The sequence below is a fragment of the Pipistrellus hanaki genome, assembly GCF_964339955.1.
Source record: "Pipistrellus hanaki genome assembly, chromosome: 5".
Taxonomy (NCBI): domain Eukaryota; kingdom Metazoa; phylum Chordata; class Mammalia; order Chiroptera; family Vespertilionidae; genus Pipistrellus; species Pipistrellus hanaki.
In genome coordinates, this window is record NC_140507.1 from 18857610 (window position 1) to 18882082 (window position 24473).

General features: G+C 55.6%; 1 protein-coding gene across 5 annotated transcripts in view; it reads right to left on the reverse strand.

Moving 5' to 3' along the window:
* Positions 1-2031: 2031 nt before the first annotated feature.
* NDST1 (N-deacetylase and N-sulfotransferase 1) overlaps positions 2032-24473 on the reverse strand; it is a 56015-nt gene continuing 33573 nt past the window's right edge. For all 5 annotated transcript variants that reach the window (XM_084886316.1, XM_084886319.1, XM_084886315.1 and 2 more), the window contains 13 exons: positions 23232-23717; positions 20287-20374; positions 19659-19813; positions 18824-19009; positions 18075-18203; positions 17132-17314; positions 16134-16230; positions 14283-14406; positions 12110-12284; positions 9873-10043; positions 9143-9252; positions 7382-7484; positions 2032-6516 (listed from right to left, as the gene is read on the reverse strand). In XM_084886316.1, coding sequence (XP_084742442.1) covers positions 6397-6516; positions 7382-7484; positions 9143-9252; positions 9873-10043; positions 12110-12284; positions 14283-14406; positions 16134-16230; positions 17132-17314; positions 18075-18203; positions 18824-19009; positions 19659-19813; positions 20287-20374; positions 23232-23717 — 2127 coding nt within the window. In that variant the 3' untranslated portion in view covers positions 2032-6396. The remainder of the gene's footprint in view (positions 6517-7381; positions 7485-9142; positions 9253-9872; positions 10044-12109; positions 12285-14282; positions 14407-16133; positions 16231-17131; positions 17315-18074; positions 18204-18823; positions 19010-19658; positions 19814-20286; positions 20375-23231; positions 23718-24473) is intronic.

Here is a 24473-nt window from a genome sequence, read left to right on the forward strand (position 1 = left end):
TCTCTCCCACAATGGTCACACTGTAAAGGACCCCGGCAGGACTGTCCTCAGCTGCCTTGTCAGCACGTGGCTGCCCTGGAGGCTCCGCAGCTGCCCCCGCAGGGATGGGCAGGAAGGTTGTTCCCAGGGCTTTGCTATCATGAAACACACTGCCCTGTGCCCAGGAGCCAGGGCTTCTCCGAAGGAAATGCCCACCTGTGGAGCCTGGACTGCCCCAGGATTCCTGAGGGAACTCCCCTCTGCTGGGGGTGAGGGGCTCTGCTGTGTTTTTTGTTAAGACTTGCAAAACTCTTGGGGCCTCCGGGAGCAGCCAGGCTGGCTTTTCACAATGTGCTTCAAGGAATCTTAGGGTTCCAGACAGGATGGGGGGCAGGGAGGAAGGCAGGGAGGAGGGGTAGAGCTGATCAGAGTCCAGACCCTCACCCCCACTCCAGCCAGAGCACCCAGCCTTCACCTGGTTTCCAATGACATTTCCCCTTTAAGGAAGAATCATGCTGTTGTAAAAGCCGCCAATGTCTGATGTGGCCCAACCTCTTACCTGGCACAGGCATCCCTTCCGTATCCCACCTTCTGGGTCTGTTCCCAGTAGAGCAGCCTCTGCCGTGTTCTTGCTGATGATGTACCGAGCTCCCCGATGACAACCCCCAAGGTGGTCTCTGCTGGCATGACTGTTGTGCCGCTGGGGCTGGCATTTTGGGGTGTTCCCAGCAGGGTCCCAGCAGGCCCCTCACAGCACCCACATTTCTGTAACTTCCCTGGCTCACCCGGGGGCTGGCTGTGTTAAGTGCACATTGCTGGGTTTTTGGCTGGCTCGGGGGAGCCCGGGGAATGTGCATTTTAAAAGCCTTGCAGGAGGTTCTGAGGAAGAGGTCCAGACACTGGCATTGCAGACAGCTGGCCAGGGCCCCTCCCGCAAATCACAACCAGGCTGGGAGGGCTAGAAAGTCGTTTGTTTTGTTCCTTGGACAGAGGGACTCTGAACTCATCTGAGCCAGTTTCCCAGAGTGGGGTGCCTCTGCTGCTGGAGAGGATGTTAAAATGCAGGCTTGCCCTCCCCTTCCCCCCCATCTGCCAGAAAGAAAACTCTGAGAGTATGGCCTGGGAATCTGGTATTTTAAGCAAATTCTCCAGGGACAGCCACAAAGTCCAATTCCTTCCAAACCCCTAAAGCCGGGAGCCAATTCCAGCATGTCATAATTATAAGAGTTTTATCAAAATGTTGAGACTTGGGGGCTCAACAAGGACTGAATCACATATGTAATTACCTGTTGGAATGGTTGGAAAGACACTTCCCCCAAACCTGAATAGGATGATTGTTTACTGCCAGACAGCTGAGCTTCTTAATCTACATGTTATTGGCTCCTGTTGGCCAAACATCTGAACAGCTGTAGGCTATTCCCCAATCTGACAATGCTTCTGTATACCCTACCCTTTGAAGTGTAGTATCTCCACCTTGCCTTAGGACAAATTGTGTTAATAAAAGCAGGGGTCATGAGACTAGGGGGACCAAAAACTAAGAACTTGAGTCTTTAGCTCCTTTAGCTGAAGCTTCTCTGACCCCCCCAATGCCTTTCAAAACTATCTTTCGTCGTTGGACTCCTTATTGAACCTACACACAGCCTTTCTCCTGATTGCTGAACCCTTTGTAATGCTGGGACAAGAACCCTCACCCTAAAAGATGAGGAAAACTGAGGATCAAGAAGTAACAGTGACCTGTCCCCAATCACATTAGCGGCAGAACTGGTTCTAGACTCTGAGCCTCCATAGGAGGGCAAGGCACTGGTCACCATCCAGCGGGTCTGAAGGCACTTGGTCCCCGGAGATAGCCCACCTGGCTGGCTGCCAGGACAGGTCTGCTCTCTGGAGAAGCTATCTCACACCCCATGGAAATGACCTCCGATTTGACAGTCACCATGTGTGTGTGTGTGGGCGGGGGGGGGGGGGGGGAGAAGATAGCAAAGGGGCCGTGCAGCAAACATCTGTGTCTCCACCCTCCCTGCAAAGGTCGGACAGACAGACATGACCAATGGGTACAAACGGAACCCCACTTTATTAGCAGTTAGTTCGATATTGTACATTAATGGAGGAAGGTTCCCACGGTTAACACAACCCAAAACGGCTGGTTTGAGAGCCCTGATCAGGTGAGCTGGGTAGCGCCCCCTCTCCACACCTCTCCCCGCCCCAAGGGAAGGAAACCCGGGCCTGCTCCCCCAGCGTGCCCCCCACCCTCTCCAGTCAGCCCTCTCCTCTCCCCAGGAAATGACATGAATTTCATGCACAAATTACAAAAGGAGCCCTCTTGCTGATAATAAAAGCTAGCGTAATCATAGAAAACCCTCTCCTCCCTCATTCTCCTCACGGGCCACCGAGAGGACGAGAGGGAGGAACTTAGGATAAAACCCAGCCAGAGTCTCCCCAAGCCCTTGACGTTCACCCACACCCATTCCTCCAGGAGCTGAAAATATCTCCCGTCTAGGCTGGTGCAGACCCCGCAGCCAGCATTGCCTGCGGGGAGTGGGGTGGGGAGGGGGCCGCCTGGGCCCTGCTCTTCAACTAGGGCAGCCCCCTTCCTTCCTGACATTTGAAAACCCCCGGCTGCTCGGTCTTAAATGGGGGGGGGGGGGGGGGGAGACTGAGCTGGGAGGAAATTGCCCACCTCCTGCCTCCAGCCCAGTGCTCTTCTCCTTACACCACCATGGGGGAGGGGAGGGAGGGTGGTTCCCTAGCTAGACCTTCCCCTGGCACATCCCAGGGGCCTGGCTACTCCAGTGCACACTGACCACGGGCCTCCGAGAACTGAAGACCCAGAAACCACAAAACAGAGAGAGAGAGAGAGACAGAGACAGACATGCAGTTTGGTGCCCTGTGGTCCATCACCAGCATCAAAGGGGGGAGGAAAGCCTCTTCTGAGCTAGGGACATCTCATTCCCAAGAGGCCCAACTCGCCTTGGTCTGGCCTCCAAGCACACAGCCTCCCATTCCTAGAGGGCCCCCAGGCCTGCTCCGCCACCCCCCCCCCAGGCCTGGCTGTGGGGCTGCCCCCGCCCTCCCCCAGCTCCCGGAGCTCCTGCCGGCCCCTCTGCTGGTTTGGCACTTGGTACAGGTGGCAGCAGAGGGGCACCTTAGGGTGGAGTCCAGTCAGCACCAAGGCAAACCTCCACCAGCCTCCGGTGCTGGTGACAATACAGGGGCTGGGCTCTGACCTGCCGCCAGGAGGACAGTGCAGAGCGCAGCCGCCCCGAGCATCAGGCCTGCTGGCCGCTGAGGCTACGGCGTTTTAAACTCCAAGTGCGCAGGACTTTTCCACGTTCAGCGAGCTTTACACACAGTCACAGATGCAGTGAGTGCCCCTTGATTGGACGCAAATTCCAAACCAGGTGTAAGTTATTTAGGGGAAACGAGAACACGGGTTGGAGAGCAGATGAGAGAAATTATTGTTTCAGGTGAGATACTGGACCACCGCACAGAATGTCCTGTCTTAATAGAGGCAGCCTGCAGCATTTTGGGGTGAAGTCTCATGATTTTTACTTTTAAGCTGGTTCAGAAATGTAAAGAGAGAACACTAACGCCCCAAAACGTTCATTGTAAATCCAGGCAGCAAGAAACACGGACAGACCTCAGCCCTGCACCGGGGCTGACGCTGGCTGCTCCTACTTAGGGGTTTGGGAAGGGCCATGTTTAAAGTTCAGACTCGGCCACCATCACAAGTCGCCTGCCCCGCCGGTGGCTCTAGAGCCGCGAGCGGCTGAGGCGTTAGCTGGCCTCCCCACAGCACCCGCCTTGTGGGGCGAGGGCTGGTGGTGGGGTCAGCAGAAGGGAAGGTGCCGTCATCTACAGGGTTTAAGCTACTTCCACCCCCTCCCCCACCCCCCACCCCCTCTTTCTGGCCAAACCCTTACAGTGAGTCAGGGAGCACTAAGCTGCTGCTGCTGTGCTCACTGACCCAGGTTCTCCCCCCGACGGGGGCCTGTGGTCAGCGCTGGGCGCCCGGAGACTTGCCTGTCCTCATAACCCCGGCGGCCTCAGTGGGTCCTGGAGAAACACTTGTCAGTGGGAAAGAAAGTGACAGCAGTGACCAGGTTTGTATGAGGCAGGGCCTGTGCCCAGCCTCCCAGAAGGGCCTGGACAACCCCCAGGGTCTCCTCTGCTCCCACAGGTCTCCCCCCTGCCTGTCCTTCCTGGGGCCGGGCCCGGGGCTCAGAGAAGGGGAACTGCCGGCCCCTTAGGTGTTCAGAGCTCCAAGGGGGAGCGGGCAGGTGTCCAGGCCCAGAGGGCAGACTGCTGGGAGGTCGTCAGGTCCCGGAGCCCTCGCCCTCGCCCTCGCTGACAGAGGGGAAGTGAGGCCCGGGCCCGGGACGTGGCCCAGGAAGTCACTGCTGCCCTCGGGGGGTCTGGTTCCGCACGGGCAGGTCCTCTGTGCGTACAAGCGGGCAGGCCGCCCGGCCGGACATGGCGCCTGCCCCTTGTGGGGTTGATCATGCTCAGGACTCCCAGGCCCAGAGGCCCGGCCAGGAACACCGTGGGTACGCTTCTGGGTACACCAGGAAACCACACGCAGCGGCCCCGAGTGCCCAACGCTCTCGTCCAGTGAACTTGGGGAGGGAACTGGCTCAGAGCCAAGACTGACCCGGCCCCGCAGGCTGGGAAGGACCTTTTGAGGTGAGGTGAGCAAGACAGGGATGCAGATGGAGGTCTGAGAAGCTCAAAGGCACCTGCTGGGGAGGAGTGGTTTGTCCGGGAGTGAGTGACTGAAGGAGAGGGAGGGGGAGGGCAGGACCTGGCGGGGCGGGGAGAGGAGGCTCAGAGGCAGTGGCACAGCAGGAAGAGCACTGAAAGCGTCAGGCGCTGCACATCGGTCCCCAGCCCTCTCCCAGCCGGCTGTGATGTCGTCTCCGCACCCGGAGGGCGTTCCAGCCTCGAGGGGCCAGAGGCTCTGAACAAGGCAGGCTCGGAAAGGCCTTCCTGGGGGTCAGTCCAGAGCTGGACTGGCAGTGGGAGGGGCTGGGAGAGACCCGGTTTAGTCCCTTCACATTGTTAAGAGGGGGCAGGAGCAGACCCCAACCAGAAAACAGCTGAGCCCCGCTGTCCGCAGGCCCCGCGGCTGCAGCTCCGGGCAGCTCCCCACCTAGCACCATGAGGGGGACAGGCCTCCGCCCAGCCCGCCGTTTCCTTTGGCCAAAACCCCAGGTTTCCTGGGGAGAGCGGTCTTCCCCGCGGACCTCGCCACCTCCGGCCGCCTGGGCGCCCAGAGCCCCCGGGCCCCGCACACGGCCCGGCCCGCCAGGACCACCCGCCTCCCTCCCGCACGGAGAAAGACACCTTTGGGCCTGGGGCGTGCCACCACTTTGTATGACTGAATTAAAAACAAACCCAACCAAAAAAATATAATATATATATACAAATAATATATATATATATATATATATATATATATATGTATAACACAGTGCGACCCCAGCACCCAAAGTATAAACTCTGGCACCAAGAAGAAAAACAAAATATTAAAATACTTTAGCTTCTTAGTATTGGGGAGGTTAAGGGGCCTCTCGAACCCTCAGCCACGGGTCGCTGGGCAAGGCCGTGGGTGGCAGTGTCCCCAGGGGCCGAGGCTGTGGGCGTGGGGACACGTATGTACACTGGAACATGTATACGGCAGACTCCTGAACCGCCTCAGTCTTTTACCACAGGAAACACCACGCGTGTCAGGCCCCAGGGTGGAAGGGGTGGACTGAGGCCTGGGTCTCTGGGTCTGAACGGCATGGCAGTGCCCAGGGCCCTGGGGAGGCCTTGAGGACTGGGTGGGTACTTTAGGAATTAGCGGTTCTTTCCCCAAAAATGGGGGTGAGATGTGAGGTCTGACCCAGAACGTATGTGAAGTTCGGAGTTCTCTCGAGGTACCGCCCTCACATCCAGCCTGGTGCCCGACTCTGGTCCCCAGCTGGCCCCTCGGGAGGGCCTGGCTCGAAACAGTCCCGTCTCGCTCCCTGGTTTGGCAAAAGGCCCAGCGGGGCTCTTCTCCCTTCCGGTCTGGGGGACAGGAAGTGTGGCAGTTGACACTGAGGGACGGAGGAGAGGGCATGGCGGGTAGGACACAGTGAGGGGCAGAAAAGAGAGTCTCACGGACCCCTCCTACCAGGAGTGGCCTCCCCTGGCGGCTGTAAGCGGGACGGACCTCTGGTGGCTAAGGCGGTCCTGGCGGCCACAGCCCCGGCGCTGGATGCTCGGAGGCGCGGTGGGCCTGCCTGGGTCTCCCGGCCCGGCCTGGGCCTCGGCAGCGTATTGCTCAGACGTGCTTGGCCAGCCCAGGCCCAGCTCCCGTTCTGCAGGTCGGTCTGGCTCGGCATGCCGCGGGACGTCCCTGCCATCTCTAACGTCAGTCTGGCGTGGCGGCCACGGCTACCTGGTGTTCTGGAGGTCCTCCCGCAGCCAGGTGGGCAGCGTCTGGCCCATCTTGTACAGCAGCTTGGAGAGCTCGATGTTGTGGTCCCGGTAATAGTCCTTCAGGAAGGCGCGGGACTGTAACAGGAAGGAGAGCTCAGATCGCGGTGATGTGCGGACTCAGAGGGACCCCTCTTTAAGACCACCCTCTGCTGGCACCATCCCTATGCCCATTGCTTGTTCACGTGCTTCTTAAAATGGTAGCCTCCAAAAGAAAACTCCCACCTAGTACGAGCACCCAATGGAGCACATGAGGACAAGTTCTTGTTATACAGCGAAGAGGGAGGAGGAGTTAAAATCAGGGGCGAGTGCGACCAGTGTGACTCAGTGACTGAGCATCAACCTATGAACCAGGAGGTCACGGTTTGATTCCCAGGTTGCAGGCTCGGTCCCAAGACTGGGACGTGCAGGAGGCAGCCAATCAATGATCCTCTCTCATCACTGATATTTCTCTCTCTCTCTCCATCTCCCTTCCTCACGGAAATCAATTAAAAAACTAAACACAAAAACCAGGGGCAATCATAAGGAGTCACAGCGTGTGACTTTGCCCCTATATCCTTTGTACCTGCCCTTCCTTCCCTGCCACAGATCCAAATGGGTCCCACCCTTTCATGCCCAACTCCGGAGACCCCTCTAACCCTAACCTCAACCCTAACCCTGATTCCCATAGCACTTTGGGGACCTCTCCTACTGCACGGAGCACTTCCTGCCTGTATTCTACTTACTGGAGTATGTGACTCACCTCCTTCCCAGACTAGGAGTGCCTTGAAGCCAGAGAACATGCCTGAGGCATCCTTGGAGCCCTGTGGCGTTCTTTCCCCAAAGAAGGTAATTAATACTCATTTGACGTGCTGGGCTCAGGTCAAGGGGACAGAAGGCTCCCTCCCGGACAGGGGCCCCGTCCACGTATCCAGCTGCTGCGGGCAGCGTGTCCTCCACTTACGTCCAAGTCCATCTCCGGGTATTTCCGGCCCTTGCTTTTGCCCAGACACTTGGTTTTTCCTCCTTCGAGCAGTTGGCACCAAAATCCTTTCTTTGGATCAAACCTGTGGAGGGGGGAAAGTCAGGGGTGGGAGATGGCCCAGCCCACCTCCTTCCCACTGAGGCAGAGCCTAGACTACAAATCCCCCGCAGTCCTCACCCCCCCCCCCCCGCCACTGTGCCCTCTGGAGCCCACCGATTGCCTGGGGCTGACACTTGCACCTGCTGGCCCACGTTCTGTCCCGGACTCCATTAAGCCCGCCTGCCCTTCTCCCCAGTGGGCGGCGGCTCACGTGGCTAAGCCTCCCCGTCTCTGGGCTGGCAGCCCCAGATCCTACATGAATCCCTAACATGGGCTCCCCCGCCTCCACAGCACCCGACACCTCTCCTAAGCATTCCCCAGCCCCGGGAGAGCAGAACTCTTTTACCCATGAATCCAACGGAGGGGGCAGTTTAGCGAGGTCCTTGGTATTTTTTGTTTGTTTGTTTTTTTCCTAAGGAACTGTATTTTTATGAAGAATTGCAACATCTGCAGTTGTATTTAAACATGCCATCATCGGAAAGTTTTGGTTTTTTGGAGTGAATTTCAGAAATGACAGCGCAAGGCTGCCTTTGGAACTTGAAGTCACGCTGGGCCTTCAAAGGCATTTTGGGGAGATGAGATCTGAAGCTGTCGCGGGGAGGGGAGGCACACTGGCATCAGAATTCAGCCCCAGGCGAGGAGACTCGTGGGCATGAGGACAGCAGGAAAACAGAATGCACATGTGGCTGGTGAAGGAAATGTGATTTCTGAATGGGCACGGGGTAGGAGGAGACAATGGTGATGGTGATGCTGATGACAGCAGCCTCATTGTTACATGCCGGGCACCGAGCTAGGAGCTCCACGTGAATGCTTTCATTCAGCACAGCGGCCCGGGGGGGGGGGGCAGGGATCGTTACCTCTGTCCCCAACTCTCAGGTGAGGAGGTGCGGCCTGAAGGGGTGAAGACCTTTCTCAAGGTCGCACAGCTAAGGAAGTCGCGGGCCTGGGTCCTAACCCAGGCATCTGTGACGTCACAGCCCACACCCTTCGCTGCTTCTGCCTCAGAGTGAGGGACTGCCTTCCCTTCCCCACCTCCAGCTTCCAGGACAGTGAGAAGGGCACATTCCTGCTGCGAGACTTTCCTAAGGAGGCGGCCGGGGAGGTGCTTTATTCCTCCTTTCTGACCCCCCGGGCCAGCTGAGGGTGCCACTGGCTGTGACCCAGCACCGGGAGGCGGCCTTCGCCCGGCCCTAAGCCCCGGCAGCACGCGCTGGCACTTACTCCCCTGGGGAGGGCACTATCCACACATCTGCACTGGCTCCTGAGTGCCTGGATTACTGGCCCTCAGCAGCATCTGTGGTTTACTTCTCCTAAATTACACTAAGTCATCATCCAAGACTAAGAAACCCTGTGGGAATTGGGGCTGCTCCTTGTTGGTCTAACTTACTTAGACGAAACATGTGGAAATGTCCAGCCCGGACTGAACAGAAAACCCGGGAGTGGGACTTCAGAGACAGATTCATACATGTGACGTAAGTCGTTATTAGTAGCTTTTCTGCTAAATTGCCATCAAGGACATGCGTCCGTGCTCACACTGGTTGCTGCTAATTGACCTGTGTCTCTCCCATAACCACCCAACACTGTGGTGTCTGGCCCAGGTGCCTCTCAGGAAACCCCGTGCAAAGGCCAAGCACCACTCACACCAAGGCTTTGTGGTAGTCAATGGTGTTGGTCACCCCGAGGAACTTCTGCACGGTCTCCATCACTTTGGCAGGTTCTGTTCTCAGCAGTTTGCCGTCCAAGACCAGAATCTGGAAGAAAGAAAGATAAAGGCATCGATTGGACCTGTTTGGACTCCTGTGGCCAAGGGGCCCCATTTTCTGGGTCAGCAGCCATGGCTACAAACCGGGGCCCGCACTCTGGAGAGTCTGTTACCTCCCCGCCTCTGAATGGCGGGCGTCCCTGACCCTCTGACCCTCTGTCCTCCGAGCCTAGCTCCCTGGTCTCTGCCTGCCTCCCTGACCGAGGTCATCCCTCCTCCCATCCCCACAGCTGCCCTCTCGGCCTCTCCTCTGGCTTCTCTGGCCCACGTCACTCTCCTGCCCGAGTCCTCCACGTTTCCCTAACGTGCCGCGCGATCTGGCCCTGCCTTCCTCTCCAACCAGGTTCTCCCTCCGTCACCACACCCCCCAAACCCCTCCCAGGGAGGGCCCTACTCCAGGGCTTTCCGGGTCCCCTTAAGAACAAGCCTCTGTTGTGATGGAACAAGGACTTGGGGAATTCTCACACATCAACCTTGGGATAAACAAGACTGAAACCTCGGAGGGCCCCACAGGCTTAACTCGCCAGGGATGGCATTTCCGGCCCCGGGGCTGGTGGGGAGGTGTGGCGGCTCTCTGCCAGCCACAGCGGGGGAGGGACAGGCGGCTACCTGGTTGGCGTGAAAGGCGCTGAGCCAGCGCTCGATGTGGGTGGCGTACCAGCCGGGCACCAGGCAGCGGCTCTGCAGGGCGCGCAGCTTCGAGGACGCGTCGGGCCCGGCCGTGATCACCTCGTGGAAGGTGTACTTCAGGGCCACGGGGTCATCGTGGGCTCGCTGGTGCTGCGGGCAAGGGAGAGGGTCAGCAGGTCATACTTGGAAGGCAAGCAGGAAGAAGCCTGAGTGGGCGAGCAGCCATGAGGCCGCCAGAGCCCTGGGTTCAAGTCTAGCGTTTCTCAGGGAAGTCCCTGGGCCCCCCCCCCCCGTACCCCCCCCCCCTCTCCCCCCGGGCCCTAGTTTCCTCATCTTTGCAAGACACGGATTGGAGGAGATCAGGTTCCTAACCATGGTAATTTGCATACCATCTTTGTAATTTCTGCAGTTTCCACAAACCGCCTGCACAGGCCACTGTCAACATGCTCTTCTTTACATTGACTCGTCTTCCTTATTCACACACAGTGATTTCTAAAGAAAACCCACTATCCCCTCCACGAAAGAACTAGAACAGCTGTCGCACATAGAAAGTTCATAAATACAATAAAAATAATGCAACGTTCTCCAACTCAGTCAGATACAAACATCTGCTACAGACCCGGACCCCAAACCTCGCGCTCCTTGCTGAAGACACAGCCTAGCAACGTTAGAAAGGACTTAGGTGCCACTTGTGTCAAATTAAAACGTCTCCCTCCTTTATGTAACTCAGGTGTGACAGACTGAATGTCCCTTTCCCGAATTTGTATGTGGACGCCCGACCCCCGATGTGATAATACTGAAGATGGGGCCCTGGGGCGGTAATGAGGCTGAGATGAGGACACGAGGGTGGGGCCCTGGCGCTGGGATTAGCGGCCCGATAAGGAGAGACGCCAGCGAACAGGACTCGGGGAGAAGGCGGTCGTCTAACAGCCAGGAAGAGCACCCTCATCAGTGGCTGTACTGGTGCCACCGTGACTTTGGACTTCTACCTCCAGAACTATGAGAAATGAATTCCTGTGGTTTAATATCTCATTATGCCTGTCTGAGGAGACTAAGACAGAAGGATCGGAAGAACTGGACAGGGGGAAATGCCAGGTGTGAACCACATGAAATAATGCCATGAGCCCTCAGCATCCGCAGAATTCCCATGGTCCAGAAATCAGGGACCTGTCGACCAGGGGACCTCCCCTGTCCCCATACTCCCACTGAGGGTTGCACCCCGCTCAGAGGAAGGGGAGAGGTCTGGGAGACAGAGAGCAAAGGGGGTCGGTAGCCGCCCCCTGCCAGTGCTGTGCGCACAGCAAGGCCCCAGAGAAGAGACAGCCACCAGCACCCAGGGCACAGGCTCAGGTCAGTGGCCTGAGGAGGCCCTTCTGGGCAGGCTGGTAGACCAGGTACTCCCCAGACCCAGCACATCACATAGCTGGCAGGGAAGGACACCACCAAAAAGGCCTGTGGAACGGTGCTCAGAAGAAATTAAGTCACACTATCAAAATCAAAGTTCTCATTCTCAAGGAAGGAGTAGGAGTCATCCTCTCTCTGGCATGAGTATAATCCAGGTGACTTCCTAACCTGATCAGGCATCGCATCCTCCACTGAGGATGGCAGGTCCTATTATCTTGTCCTCCTCCAACTTCCCGCCCGCCCCCTCCCGGTATCCGGTGAGGGGCCACCGTTAGTATCAGCCCAGATCACTGGGCACCAAATCAAAGCAGACCCCAGCCTCCACCGCTTTTTGGCATCAGAATGAGAGGCAGGACCCCAGACAAAGCTAGGAAGGTGTGCAGGTAGCTGTTGGCTGGGATTCACCAAGGATTTCTGCCAGGCTAGAAGCACCATGGAGGTAGGACTCCATTCTTACCCACCACCACATCCCAGGAGCCACGCCAGGGCACACAAATGACTAGTAAATATTTGGTTTTTGTTGTCCTTGTTTTATTGATTTCAGAGAAATGAAGAGGGAGAGATAGAAACACCAATGATGAGAGAGAATCATTGGTTAACTCCCTCCTGCACACCCCCTTCTGGGGGTCAAGCCCACAACCTGGGCATGTGCCCTGATGGGGAATTGAACCCCAACTTTCTGGTTCATGGCTCAATACTCAACCACTGAGCCACACCGGCTGGGGTAGTAAATATTTATTGAATGAATGAGTAGCTGAGTAGCAGACAGAGCTCCACACCCCCAACCAGGTCCCTGCTCCGGCCCGGCTCACCTGGTACCAGGAATAGGCCCGGTCCGCTGGGTTGATGAGGATGGTCAGGACCTTGGCTTTGGGCAACAGGGCGGCTGCCCGCCGGGGCGCCACTTCTGAGTCAAAGTAGTTGGCGCTTTTCTCAAAGTAGAAGTCAGAGGTGGTGTTGGAGGGGATGGGGAAGAACTCCATGTACCTGCAGGAAGCCCAAACGGGGGCTCACAGTCAAAACTCTTGAGGAAGGGGCTGAGGGACCAGCACAGAGGGCGAGGGTCGCTGGGGGTTGAACTTCTGAAAGCAAGCACTGGACAGGGGGAAATGCCAGGTGTGAACCACATGAAATAATGCCATGAGCCCTCAGCATCCGCAGAATTCCCACGGTCCAGAAATCAAGCAAGGACTTGCTTCTGGCAGGAATGATGCTAGAGGAATGGTACTTGGCAGTCCCCCTTTCTGGAAGTCCTTGCGGGGGGGAGGATCTGAAGACTTATGGGTTATGTCTCCCTCCTAAACAGATGCTCCCAGAGTAAAACAGACAAGGCCCTAACTACCACGGCCACTAGGGGGCGAGCTGGGATTGAGCGGCCTGACAGTTTCCCAGATGAACCTCCCGTATCCCGCTGGGAGTGAGCGTCCGCACTAGTCCTTTGAGACCACCTCCAGGTTGAAGGCCCCTCAAAAACTGAATGAACATTCCAGAACCCCAGGGGCACCTACTCAAGCAAAATGGAGGGACACTTTCAGGGGTTCGTGGGAACCAAAGTGCACGAGGTCCATCCTAAAGTGTGGGGTCCCTACTCTAACCTGTGAGACAGGGGTCCTCCAGGGGGGTCCCAGGGATGTCCATGTACCTGCACCCAACCTCCTTCACATCTACGAAATCAAAACCTTGCCTCCCCTTCCTTCTTTCCTTCCTTCCTTCCTTCATTTTCTTCATAAAATGCATCTTTCTGCCCACAATCCATTGTAATGCTTAGATCAAGATAGCTCTGAAAAACAGAAGCTTTCTCCACGTTTGTAGCGAATCCATTTGGCAGCAAAAGCTGACATTAATCTTACTTGGTATAAATATTCACATACTTTGCCACAGACATAGTGATGTGTTTGCTAATGGGATGCTGCCCCAGACCCTGCTGATGGGGCTGCTAAATAGATGGTGTCACGGCACAGCTCGCCCTGCAATCTGAAAAACGCTGACTTCCAAGAATACATCTCACCACAACAGGTTTAATTTCTTTTTTCACTTTTTAAAAAATATGTTTTTATTGATTTTTACTTTTTTATTTTTCTATAGAGAGAAAGGGAGAGGGAGAGAGACAGAGTGAAAGAAATACTGATCGGCTGTCTCCGCATGCACCCTGGGGCATGTGCCCTGACCGGGAATCAAACCAGTGATGTTTGGGTGCATGGATGGGATGACACTTAATCAACTGAGCCACACCGGCCAGGGCCACATAGTTGCAGCCATTTTAGAGATAGAGACAGACAGGTAGGTAAGTAGGTAAATAGAGAGATGAAAAACAAGAGAAATACACATAGACTAATACCAAAAAAACAAAACGGAAGAACTACCATAATCTCTCCACCCAGGTAAACTACTGACATAACAATAATACAGGAGAGGAACACATGTATAAGGTAAGAAAAGACAAGTAGGAGAGAAAGATGTAAACTGAAAAATTGGAACGTAACACCATCCCCACGCGGCGCCTACACCCAGGAAACCTCGGGCGACGGCTTCTGGTGGAAGCTGCGGCGTCAGCCCCTCCCCGGGAGACTCCCTGAAGGCTGGTGAGCCGCCTCGGAAGAACCCACAGGACACTTTGGTTCTGAGGTCAGCCAAACACAGTGGACGGGCCAGCTCTCGGGCCAGAACTCTTGGATTTTAGCCCCTTGCTTTGGCCCCAGCTCTCGGGACCTTGGATGAGTCCCTGGCCTCCTCTGGGACTTAGGATGCTTCCGTGCGAGCCAGGCAGGGGCTGGGCTCTGACCCCGAGCAGTAAAGCAGAGGGTCACCGAGTGTCCTGTCCATGACAAGGTTCCAACACTATGGCTCCAGGGTCACCCCGCTCTGTCCCTGTTTACAGGAACTTTAGCTGCGTGTGAGCAAGCACAGCTGCTTCCTGCTGTGGCCATGCAGGGCAGGCTCTCCGGTGGCCTTCCTGCCCCTCTGTGGACAGAAGGGCCCACTCACCAGTCGATGCCTTTGTGATAGTTGTGATAGTTAAAAAACTGGATCTCCTCGAAGGTCTCTGAGCTGGGGTAGTTGCTGCTGAGGTCGGGGTGCATGCCCAGGAACAGGTAGAGGGCCGTGGTGCCTGCGGGGCAGAAGGAGACTGAGACCAGGGCCCGGAGTCTGCAGTCCTGGGGCCTGGTTCTAGCTCTCCACTGTGCTCTGGGGCTCAGTCTCCACATCTATGCAGTGAAGGAATTACACTAAACCTGGGATGGCAAATACATGGCATGCATGTGAACATCCAACTCCTGCACCACTGCAGACATCACTAATCCACCACAGCATTCTCATCACTAAACTTGAACTCAGAATCTTTCTCACCATCTACCCCAGCAACCACACCCCACTCGTGACAGGTTCCTCCTAACCCCACAACTAGGTCTAGGTTTATATTTGGGCCCCTCCGACCCTGGGCCTCTGTCCTCTGGCACTAGGAGGAGCTCAGAGAAAAGGGAGCTCCAGACCCTCCAGGCTGTTAATGTGAAATTCTTGAAGGGCTAAGAAATCTGGCTCCGAGGCCTCTTCTCCTGAGTGCCCTCACGCATGCCCCTCCCCCATTAGACAGCACAGGTCCTGCCCCTCCTCCTTCAGGGAGCTCACTCCTTTCCTGTGTGGGAGCCTGTGGTTACACGCTACAATGAGGCCCCAGCAGAGAAGGAAACTTTAGACTTTGGTGATTAAGAATATATCTTCTTCTGCCGATACCGGTTTGGCTCAGTGGATAGAGCGTCGGCCTGCAGACTGAAAGGTCCCGGGTTCGATTCCAGTCAAGGGCATGTACCTTGGTTGCGGGCACATCCCCAGTTGGGGGTGTGCAAGAGGCAGCTGATAGATGTATCTCTCTCATTGACGTTTCTAACTCTCTATTCCTCTCTGTGTAAAATCAATAAAAATATATTTTAAAAAAAAGAATATATCTTCTGGCCCTGGCCAGTGTTTCTCAGTGGTCAGAGCTTTGGCCCGAGAACCAAAGGTTCCTGGTTCAATTCCAGTCAAGGGCTCATACCTGGGATGCAGGTTCCCTGCCCCAATTGGGTTCATGTGGGAAGCCACCAATTGATAAGGCTTTTACATTGGTGTCTCTCTCTCTCTCTCTCCCTCTCTCTCTCTCTCTGTCTCTCTCTCTCTCCCTCCCTTCCCCCCCCCCCCCCCACTCTCTCCCCCTTCCACTTAACTCTCTCTAAAATCAATAGGAAAAAAAATCCTCCAATGAGGATTAACAAAATGAAAAAAAAAAGAGTGTGTATTCTGGGATCACAGAAACCAGGATTCAAGGCCTAGATTTGCCATTTCCTAACTGTGCTAGAGAAGTCACTTAACTTCTCTGAGTCCCGAGTTTTTTGCTATGAGATGAAGGTTTGTGCCTGAGAGAGTGTGGATGGCAGATACTTACTTGGCAATCGTGTCACCACTTCCTCCTGCACCTCTGGCAGACATGACTAACTGATCACATGACTAACTGATCGCAGTCCTCTCTGCACTGAACCAGTTTTGCCTGGCATTGCTCACACTTGCTGAGCAGCTGCTCTGGGCTTCTCTGCCTAGACTGGAGATTCCCAGGACACAGGGGGAGCTCCCTGAGGCTGTGGTGGTTCTGGACAGACTGAAGAATCCCATGCCCACCCCACCCTCCACCCTGCTCCCACTGCCACATTGACAGGCAATTCATATTCACCCAACTTTACTCCTACTTCCTGGGAAAGAGGGGGCAGGTTATTGGGGAATGGGACCAGGGCAAGGCAGTCCCCAGGGTTCCATGGCTGAGACAGCAGGCGATGGCGGAGGCTGGCCAAGAGAGAAGAGACCTACCTGTTTTCTGGGGGCCAATGATAAGGAGTTTGGGGAAGCGGTCACACGTCTTCTCCTTGGACCAGATGTCTTTGTGGCGTTTGTCTTCACAAGGGTCCTAAAACAACAGGGGGAGAGATGTCAGGGCGGCCAAGAACCCAATGAATGGGCCCCATGGCACGTGGATCTGTGGCTCTCACACCTGACTGACGGGCTTTACTATATGAGTCTTGTAACATCCCACCTCGGGACACTGGGCGGCTGGCAGGCAGGGGCCACTTCTGGTTAGTCCTAGCAAAATGCTCAGCCCAGTGTCTGTCATACAAAGGGAATTCACCAGTGGTTGTTGAATTTAACTGTCTGAGATGTGTTTTGCCAGGGGTCAAGAACTTGCACTATAAGTTTAATAAATCTTCTGAAATGTTAGTAAATATTTTAGTCTTGGAGTCTGTGGCAACAACTCAGCTTCACTGTGTAGCCTGAAAGTTGGCGCAGGCAGTGCATACAGGACTGGGCGAGGCTGGGTCCCAGAAACACTATAAATAGGCCAGGGCCACAGTCTGTGGACCTCTGAACTATGAGCATGTCATTAATTCCAGCTTCTGTTTCTAGTTCTTGACAGTCCCCAGGGGCAGGCTTCCCCGAGAACGGTCTCCCTCCACCCTCCCATCAGCCCCTTTCCCATGGCTCAGGGCCTGCTGGTGTGAGGAGGGCAGGGAGGACTAAGAGTCTAAACTGGGCTGGCAGTTGCTCTCTATACTTCCTCTAGACTACATCACATTCACTGGCAGTTGTACTGCTGTTTTTTCAGAGGCTGTGTGAGTGTGCATGCCTGTAGGTCTGTGTGGGAGGTGGACACACATGTGCATGAGAACAAGTGAGTGAGCCCATGTACACCTGAGTTTACACTCAAGAGTCTGAGGGTGTGAGCTGAGCCCTGCCCACATCTGGAGCTTGCGCCTGTGAGCAGGGGGCATTCCCTCCTTGCGACAAGGCTCCAGGCCCCACTTCCCACCCACCTGCCAGAGCGGGTCCCTCTCTTCGGAGAAGATCTGGAAGTACTTCTGGGCCAGCTGCACGGGGGGCAGCGTCTGCAGCCGGAGGTTGGTCCACGAGTGCAGGAAGCGCACCAGGTGCTTGAAGGTGTACAGGCCCAGGCGGTCGTTCCCGTAGTTGGACAGGTGCGTCATGAAGATGCTGATCTGCTCCAGGAGGGGGACCGGGGGGAGAGGCAGGGGTTGGTCAGCCTCTGAGCCACCTTCACCCACTTCCGACCTTTGGCCTTGCTTCAGTTTGAAGGGCCACTCGATGACCAGTCCAAGGGTCATCGGGCCATCCACCATCTCCCTGTGTGGCCTTGGGCTGGCACAGCCAGGGGAATGCAGGTCTGACTGACCAACTGCTACAGCCCTGAGATGGAAGCTGACCCTTTAGGGTGTTCTGTTTCATTTTTTTGATGGGGTGGGGTGCATGGAAGATAAGGTAACATTTAGTTATCCCATAAAACTGAATAGTACCACCACTTGATATCTATATAACATCTTGATATCTATATTAAAGCACAAATTATTATATTATATCCACCTTACAGATAAGGAAAGAGAGGCCCAGGAAGTTCAGGTAAATAGTTTACATGTGTGTATTATATATTGTTTATACGTTGTTTACTATGTACATTAACATACACTTATATATTTATACACTCACACCAAGCCTGGAGAGAGCACGTGGTTTAGAATGCTAACACTACTAGACTGAAGTGCGAGGTTATAAAAGGAAAAAAGCTCAGATTCCCTGCCCAGGGCCATGCTGTGAGCAGGGACAGAGCCGAGGCTGGAGAGAGGGTTTCCCAATTCTCGGCCCTCACACCTGCTCTACGCCTGCTCCCCGGCCCGGGAGGCCTGCCCCGGGCAGACAGGCACTGCAGCCCCACCTCCCGCCAGCGGGCTGAGGAGCACTCACGGGATTGAGGAGCACGGTGAGGAAGAGCTCGCCCCCGTTGATGATCTTGTCCAGCTCGCTGGAGCCTCCAGGGTACTCGCTGTAGAAGATGGTGTGTGTGAAGAGGCCGCAGGTCTGCCGTGGGAGGACCTGGGATGAGGACAGAGAGGCGCGCTGGCACCTCCAGGCATGGACGGAGGACGGAGGACCCTTCCTAAGAGCTGCCGGGTTGTTTATTACCTGTCTCCTCCCATGAAACTGTGGGCTCCAAGAGAGCAGAGAACTCACCTGTCTTGTCACCACCTCATCCTGCAGCTAATTGAGGGCGGAGGGTGGGTGGATGGATGGATAGATGGATGGATGGAGAGATGGATGGATGGATGGATGGATAATGGATGGATGAACCTGGCCTCCCCACAGCTGCCCCATCTGGGCTGACAACTCATCCTCTCAGCAGTTCAGGCCCCAAACCCTGGAGTCATCCTGGACTCATCTTTCTCCCGCACCCGACATCCAACTCATCAGCAGGTCCTGCTGTTCTAACTCCTAGGAAAGTCCAGAACCTGATCCCGTCCCAGCATGCACCCTATCCAAGCCACCACCATCTCGTGTCTGGAAGCCTGCACCTCCCACTTTGTCCCCAACAGTCTCTGCTCCACACAGCAGCTAAAATGATGGACATGCTTGTAAACGTGTCAGATGCTAACAGCTCACCGAGCCGGGCTCCGAGGGAGTGTCTGCACACCGCCTGCCGGCTGCGGGCCACTCACCATGATGCCGTTGTGGATGAAGCCACGGCGGTAGCGGGCCGGCTTCAGGTGGGGGTACTCCTCCGTGCTGGTCACTCGGATGTTCCACACCTGCTTCCAGGCCTCGTACAGCTGCACGTGCACAGGGTACACGCCCGAGTGGTGGGGCGCCACTGCGTACCCCATGTCTGTGGGAATGCCGTGCTCCTGGGGAGAGGAGGGCCAGGGCAGGGTGAGCAGGGGCCCCATCCCCTCTGGGCCTTATGTCCCTTTGCAGAATGGGACAGAGAAATCAGCCCACAAGTGGGCTAGAGCAGCAGGGCAGTGGGCCAAAGCCCTCGTGATACTGACGGGAAAGGGAGGCCCAGGAGGAAGGGGACATGCCTCAGAGTCTCCAAGAAAGGGCCTGGCTGAACCGGGACTCTAACTCTCGGCTCAGTGTCGTGCCCTCCAGCAACCAGAAGCGAGGAACAAAATGGGGCTTTTCCTGCCATTTCCTGCCAACGGGGGCCTGGAATTGGCTGTGGCCCAGGCAGAGCTAGCACCGGCCTCGTTCCCTCCTGGCTGAGGGGCCTCCATCCTGGCCTGAAGGGAAGAGCCTGGGCTCAGGAAACAGACGGGCCTGGGCTGAAGTCTCACTAGCTGGCGTGGCCGCCTGCGCTTCAGTTTCTTGTCTAAAAGGGAGGCTATCAGTACCCGCCTCTTGGGGTCTCTGTGAGGCTTCCATGGGACAGGGGTTACGAAGATGTCCATAAAGAGCTGTCGCACGGACCTGTGAGAGCAGCCAGAGGCCCGCCGTGGGACCCCAGCCCAGCCCTAGCCCGCCCGGCTCCGCCCCGGAGGGAATCTTACTCACGACAGCGAACTTCTTGTTCAGGGCCATCTGCTCAGCCAGCACGGACTGGTTGTGGAAGAGGTGGGGCTGCATGTGGCTCCACATGTGGGGGAACCACCAGAACTCCTGCACGTAGGACAGCAGCAGGTCGTCCCCGGCATCCTCGGCGTCAGTACCTGCAGCCGAGCACAGGCAGCTCAGCCCAGCCACCTGCCCAGAGGCCCTCCGACCTGGGCAGGTGCACAGGATGGGAGGAGGCCATGCCACGCCCCCAGAGCTTGGAATCTGAGCTACAGCACAGGAGCAGATGTTATCCATTTCTGTGATCTTTTAAAACCCAGGACACTTTAAGCAGGAATAGTGAAATCGTGTTAAAAGGTGGAGTGGAGGGGGTGACAAGAGGGAGACATTCCCCAGGACAGCGCAGCCTGCAGCCAGGGACGCTCAGGGGGAGCGAAGGCATGCTGCTGCTGTCCCCAATGGCCTCTGCCTGGGGCTGTGACTGTTCTGTGAGCCATTGGCCAGGGGTGGGAATGGGGGGTACAGGGATCAAATGTGCCCCTAATATGGTCCCGTGGCACCGTGCTCTGAGGGTCTGGATGTGTTGGCCCCTGGAGATTGCTAGCAAGGCACAGCTGGGCCCACTTACCTGTGTGGAAGAATTTCCCTGAGTAGCCCAGGTTGAAGGTGAAGTTTGGGATGTGTGTGCGTAGTTCATTCTGTGTATCAAACAGGGCCTAAGAGGAGGAAGAAAGGGGTGAGGGGGACCCAGCAGCTCCCATTCCTCCCATTGAGGACCTGAAAGTGTCCTGCTGTCCCAGGACCAGCTAAAATATTCGTGGGGCCCAGTGGGAATGAAAACGTGGGACTCTTGCCGAAACCGGTTTGGCTCAGTGGATAGAGCGTCGGCCTGCGGACTGAAGGGTCCCAGGTTCAATTCCGGTCAAGGGCATGTACCTTGGTTGCGGGCACATCCCCAGCTGGGGGTGTGCAGGAGGCACCTGATCGATGATTCTCTCTCATCGATGTTTCTAACTCTCTGTCCCTCTCCCTTCCTCTCTGTAAAAAATCAATAAAATATATTTTTTTAAAAAGAAAAGAAAAAAAAGAAAACGTGGAACTCTTACTCAAAATTAAATATCTGTGTTTTCTGAGGGTCTTAGGCAACCCTGCTAGCAGTTCTGAACCCGTGGGTCACCTAAGACCATCGGAAAACACAGGTATTTATATTACGATTCATAACAGTAGCAAAATTACAGTTATGAAGTAGCAACTAAAATAATTTTATGGTTGGGGGGGGGGGGGTCACCACAACACGAGGAACTGTATTAAAGGGTCACGGCATCAGAAAGGTTGAGAACCAGTGGTCTATGGTCTCTACCACTGGAAGCCCCAGGTCTTCCCCACGTGTCAAATGTGGAGCACTTCTCCTCACAGGGGAATGCAAGGCCAATGTCAAAGGACCATGACCTTTCCAAAGATGTACTGGGCACCCAGCAAAGCAATGTTCCCATGCATGGCACGCCCAGTGCTTTGCAAGTCAATGAAGGGTTGTTGACACTTCTGAAACAAACCTACAGTTGTACTCTGGGATCAAGACTCAAAATATCCTTGCATGACACACAAGGCTGCTAAGAAACCTGCAAGAGCCTGCTATCCAAACACGGCAGACTGGATGTCCTGGCCCCCTGGGCCACCACCGGCATCTTACTGTGGCCACACTGCCTGGTGGACATGCACGCTCCAGCCGGGTGGCCTTGGGTGAGTTACTACATTTCCCTGAACCTCAGTGCCCTGCTCTGTAAAAAAGGGACTTACAACAAGGCCCACCACACAAGGCTGCTGCGAGGGTCCGATGAGGCAACTCACAGAAGGCCTGAGCCCAAGCCTGGCCCTCGCCAAACCCTTCATAAGCAGCTGCTGTTGGCATTATTTAAAGTGCACTGACAGCCAGTCCTGAAAGAAAGGCTCAGTGTGGCCTGTGCTTGGGATTAAAGAAAAAAACCAACTCTGTCCTTTTTGACTCACAAGGACATTTAAGGCAAACGGGACCCTGGCTGGCGAAGTGTGGTGCAATCTGCACTGAGCTGAGAGAACAGCAGAGGGCGCTTCTGTTCATACCTTTTACAGAAAGACTCCAGACAGCTAGCATTCCTCCCACTCTAAAATGGGGACAATAAGAACCAGGCAGGGGGCAGCCCCAGGTTCATGGGGAATACATGAGGTCATGGTTCCCACATGAGGTCAACCCTGGACAGGCAGCGAAGACCCAGGTGACACAGGAGAGAGCAAGGTTAGGCCATCAGAAGATGGTCCTAAGAAATCTCACCAGGAAACACGATTCATAAAGCAGACCAAAGCAACACTGCCCTGCCCCAGGAGGCTGGAGAGGGAGGGCTCAGAGCCTGGCTGTCTGCACACACCTCTCACGCTTCACCCCAGCACCTCTGTGAAAGCCTGGGATGTCAGAAAATAGCCTGCAACCCTCTCATCCGCCCATCTTGTCACTTTGCAGAGGAGGCTCAGAGATGGGAAGGGACCTGCCCGCATCACCCGGGAGGGTCAAATCGGAACTTGGACCCAAATCTTGATTCCCGAGACTGTGCCTACTCCCAACACCATCTGCTCAAGGCGAGAGGAAGAGTAGAGAACTGATTCTTGACCAAGGCAGGAGCCCGACCCCTCACCCCAGCCTTCCTTCCAGGCCTGGGGCCAGTCCCAACAGGGATATCAGAGGATGGAGACAGCAGTCACTCAGCGGAAAAAGCATTCCTCTTGGAAATCTCTTTTCCAATCCTCCTCCCAACATCAAAAGAAGTCTCGGTTTGGCGCTAATATGCCTCTGACACTTGCTAATCCGGTAGAAGAGCGACAGGCGGCCAGAGGCTGCGCGTCTCAGCAGAATTTAATCCCGGCTTTGTTTTCACTGGAGCTATTGTTATGGTTGCCCTCTATTCGAGGCAACCGATAGATACCGATACGGATACGATTCCCCATTTACCACTAGTGAGGGCCTTTCCTTTGTAAATAACTCTGAGTAAAATAGTGAGTAGATGAAAACTCTAAGACTGCGTAATGGTCTTAATTTGCAGGCTTCTCTTTAGCACTGAGCCGTTTGTAAAACTTCCTGGTTTGCAAACGCTTGTACAGACAGTTTAGTTTGGTAAACACACTTCGAATTAAACACACGCATTCCACTGTCTACACAGACCTCAGTTGAAATACGCCTTGTGTATGACTCCGGCTCTAGCTCTTGTTTTAGGAGTTTTGTAGGAGCTCTGGTACTGACATAAACATTTCTGAGAGTTAAAAATCATGTTTGGATTATGAGGCGGGTGAACGACCCTGTACAGTTCCCATCTGTGACTCCATGGCTGGGTCTCTTCCTCCAGATACATCCTTGAGCTCCACACTCCAGGAGCAAATTCCTCTAGAGTCAATACTTCGATATAGCTTTAAATGACACTTGCTTCGAATAAGTAACTAATATAGCCAAGCGGCCAAGGGAGGATGCAGACAGCAAAGTCCCGTCTGAGCACAGGAAGGTGTGCAGGTGGGCCGCCCCCCCCACCCGATCTGGCGCCCGGGCCCTACCTTCACGTCCTCCACCTTCATGCGCGTGCCCTCCTTGCCCACGAAGATGTCATCGATGTCCACCAGGATGTAGCGGTCCAAGGGCAGCGAGAGGCGCTTGCCGGTGAGGAAGGCCACGGCGTCCACGAAGACGAGCTTGTGCAGCCAGAAGTTGAGGTTGTTGCCGAAGAGCACGCGCTGGATGCCGTCGTGGAGGCCCAGGTCCTGGACCACGGTGGTGTGCAGCAGGTTGGCGTCCGAGCTCAGGTTCGGGATGGACCCGGAGGAGAGCGTCTTGGCCTGCAGCACCGGCTCGTAGGTGGAGTGGTTGGACTGGAACACGGTCCAGTCCTCGCCGGGCAGCACGCCCTTCTCCACCTCGCTGGGCCGCGTCACGTAGAGCAGCGGGGACCGGGGGTTGATGCTGCAGTCCTTCAGGGCCAGGTTTGAGTGCAGGTGCAGGGGGAAGCCTTTGAGCTGTGCGCTCAGCAGGCTGTTCTCGTTGGCCTGCAGGCGGGGTGAGGCAGGGAGGGGGAAACAGAGCCATCATGTCCCAAACCCCAAGGGACCACAGAATCTCAAGTGTGTGATACAGTGATGTCACTCACCTTCAGGGGGGTGAGGGGGCTCGTCACACCCCTGGCCCTGTGCTAACGGGGTCACAGAAACTCAGCTTCGCCCGTCACAATAACACACTAGCTAACATGTATGCTGTCCTTACTGAAGCCTGGCACAGGGTTCAAGTGCTTTGTATGCAGGTTGCCAGTAATCCTCAGCGACCCCCACGATGGCGGCATTTTACAGATGAGGAGAACAAGGCCCAGAGAGGCTAGGTAACTTGCCCAAAACCACAGAGAGAGGTCCAGCAGGGAGAGCGTGAGCTCTACCAGCAGACTGCTGGCCCTGCGCAGATTGTGTAACCTTTCTGCCTCAGTTCCTCTGCCGTAACACGTGGCTGAGGACTCGGTAAGGAGCCCACGGGGTGGGGGAGGAGGAGGATGAGGGTAATGCTGACAGAAGGGCTTAGGGCAGGGCCAGTGGCATCAGCAATTGCGCATTCAGTCCTCGCATGAGCCTTAGGAGGCGAGGAAACCGGCTTTGAGGGAGTGCGGCCCTCAGTCACACAGTGGCCGGGAGGAGCCAGTTTAGTTCCAGATCCCGTACACCTGACCACCTTCCAGGGGGGGGTTCCAAACTGCTTTGGCCGCACAAAGCTTTCTTCAGGAGAAGTCCGAGGTGATGCCAGGATAGAGGAGAACAAAG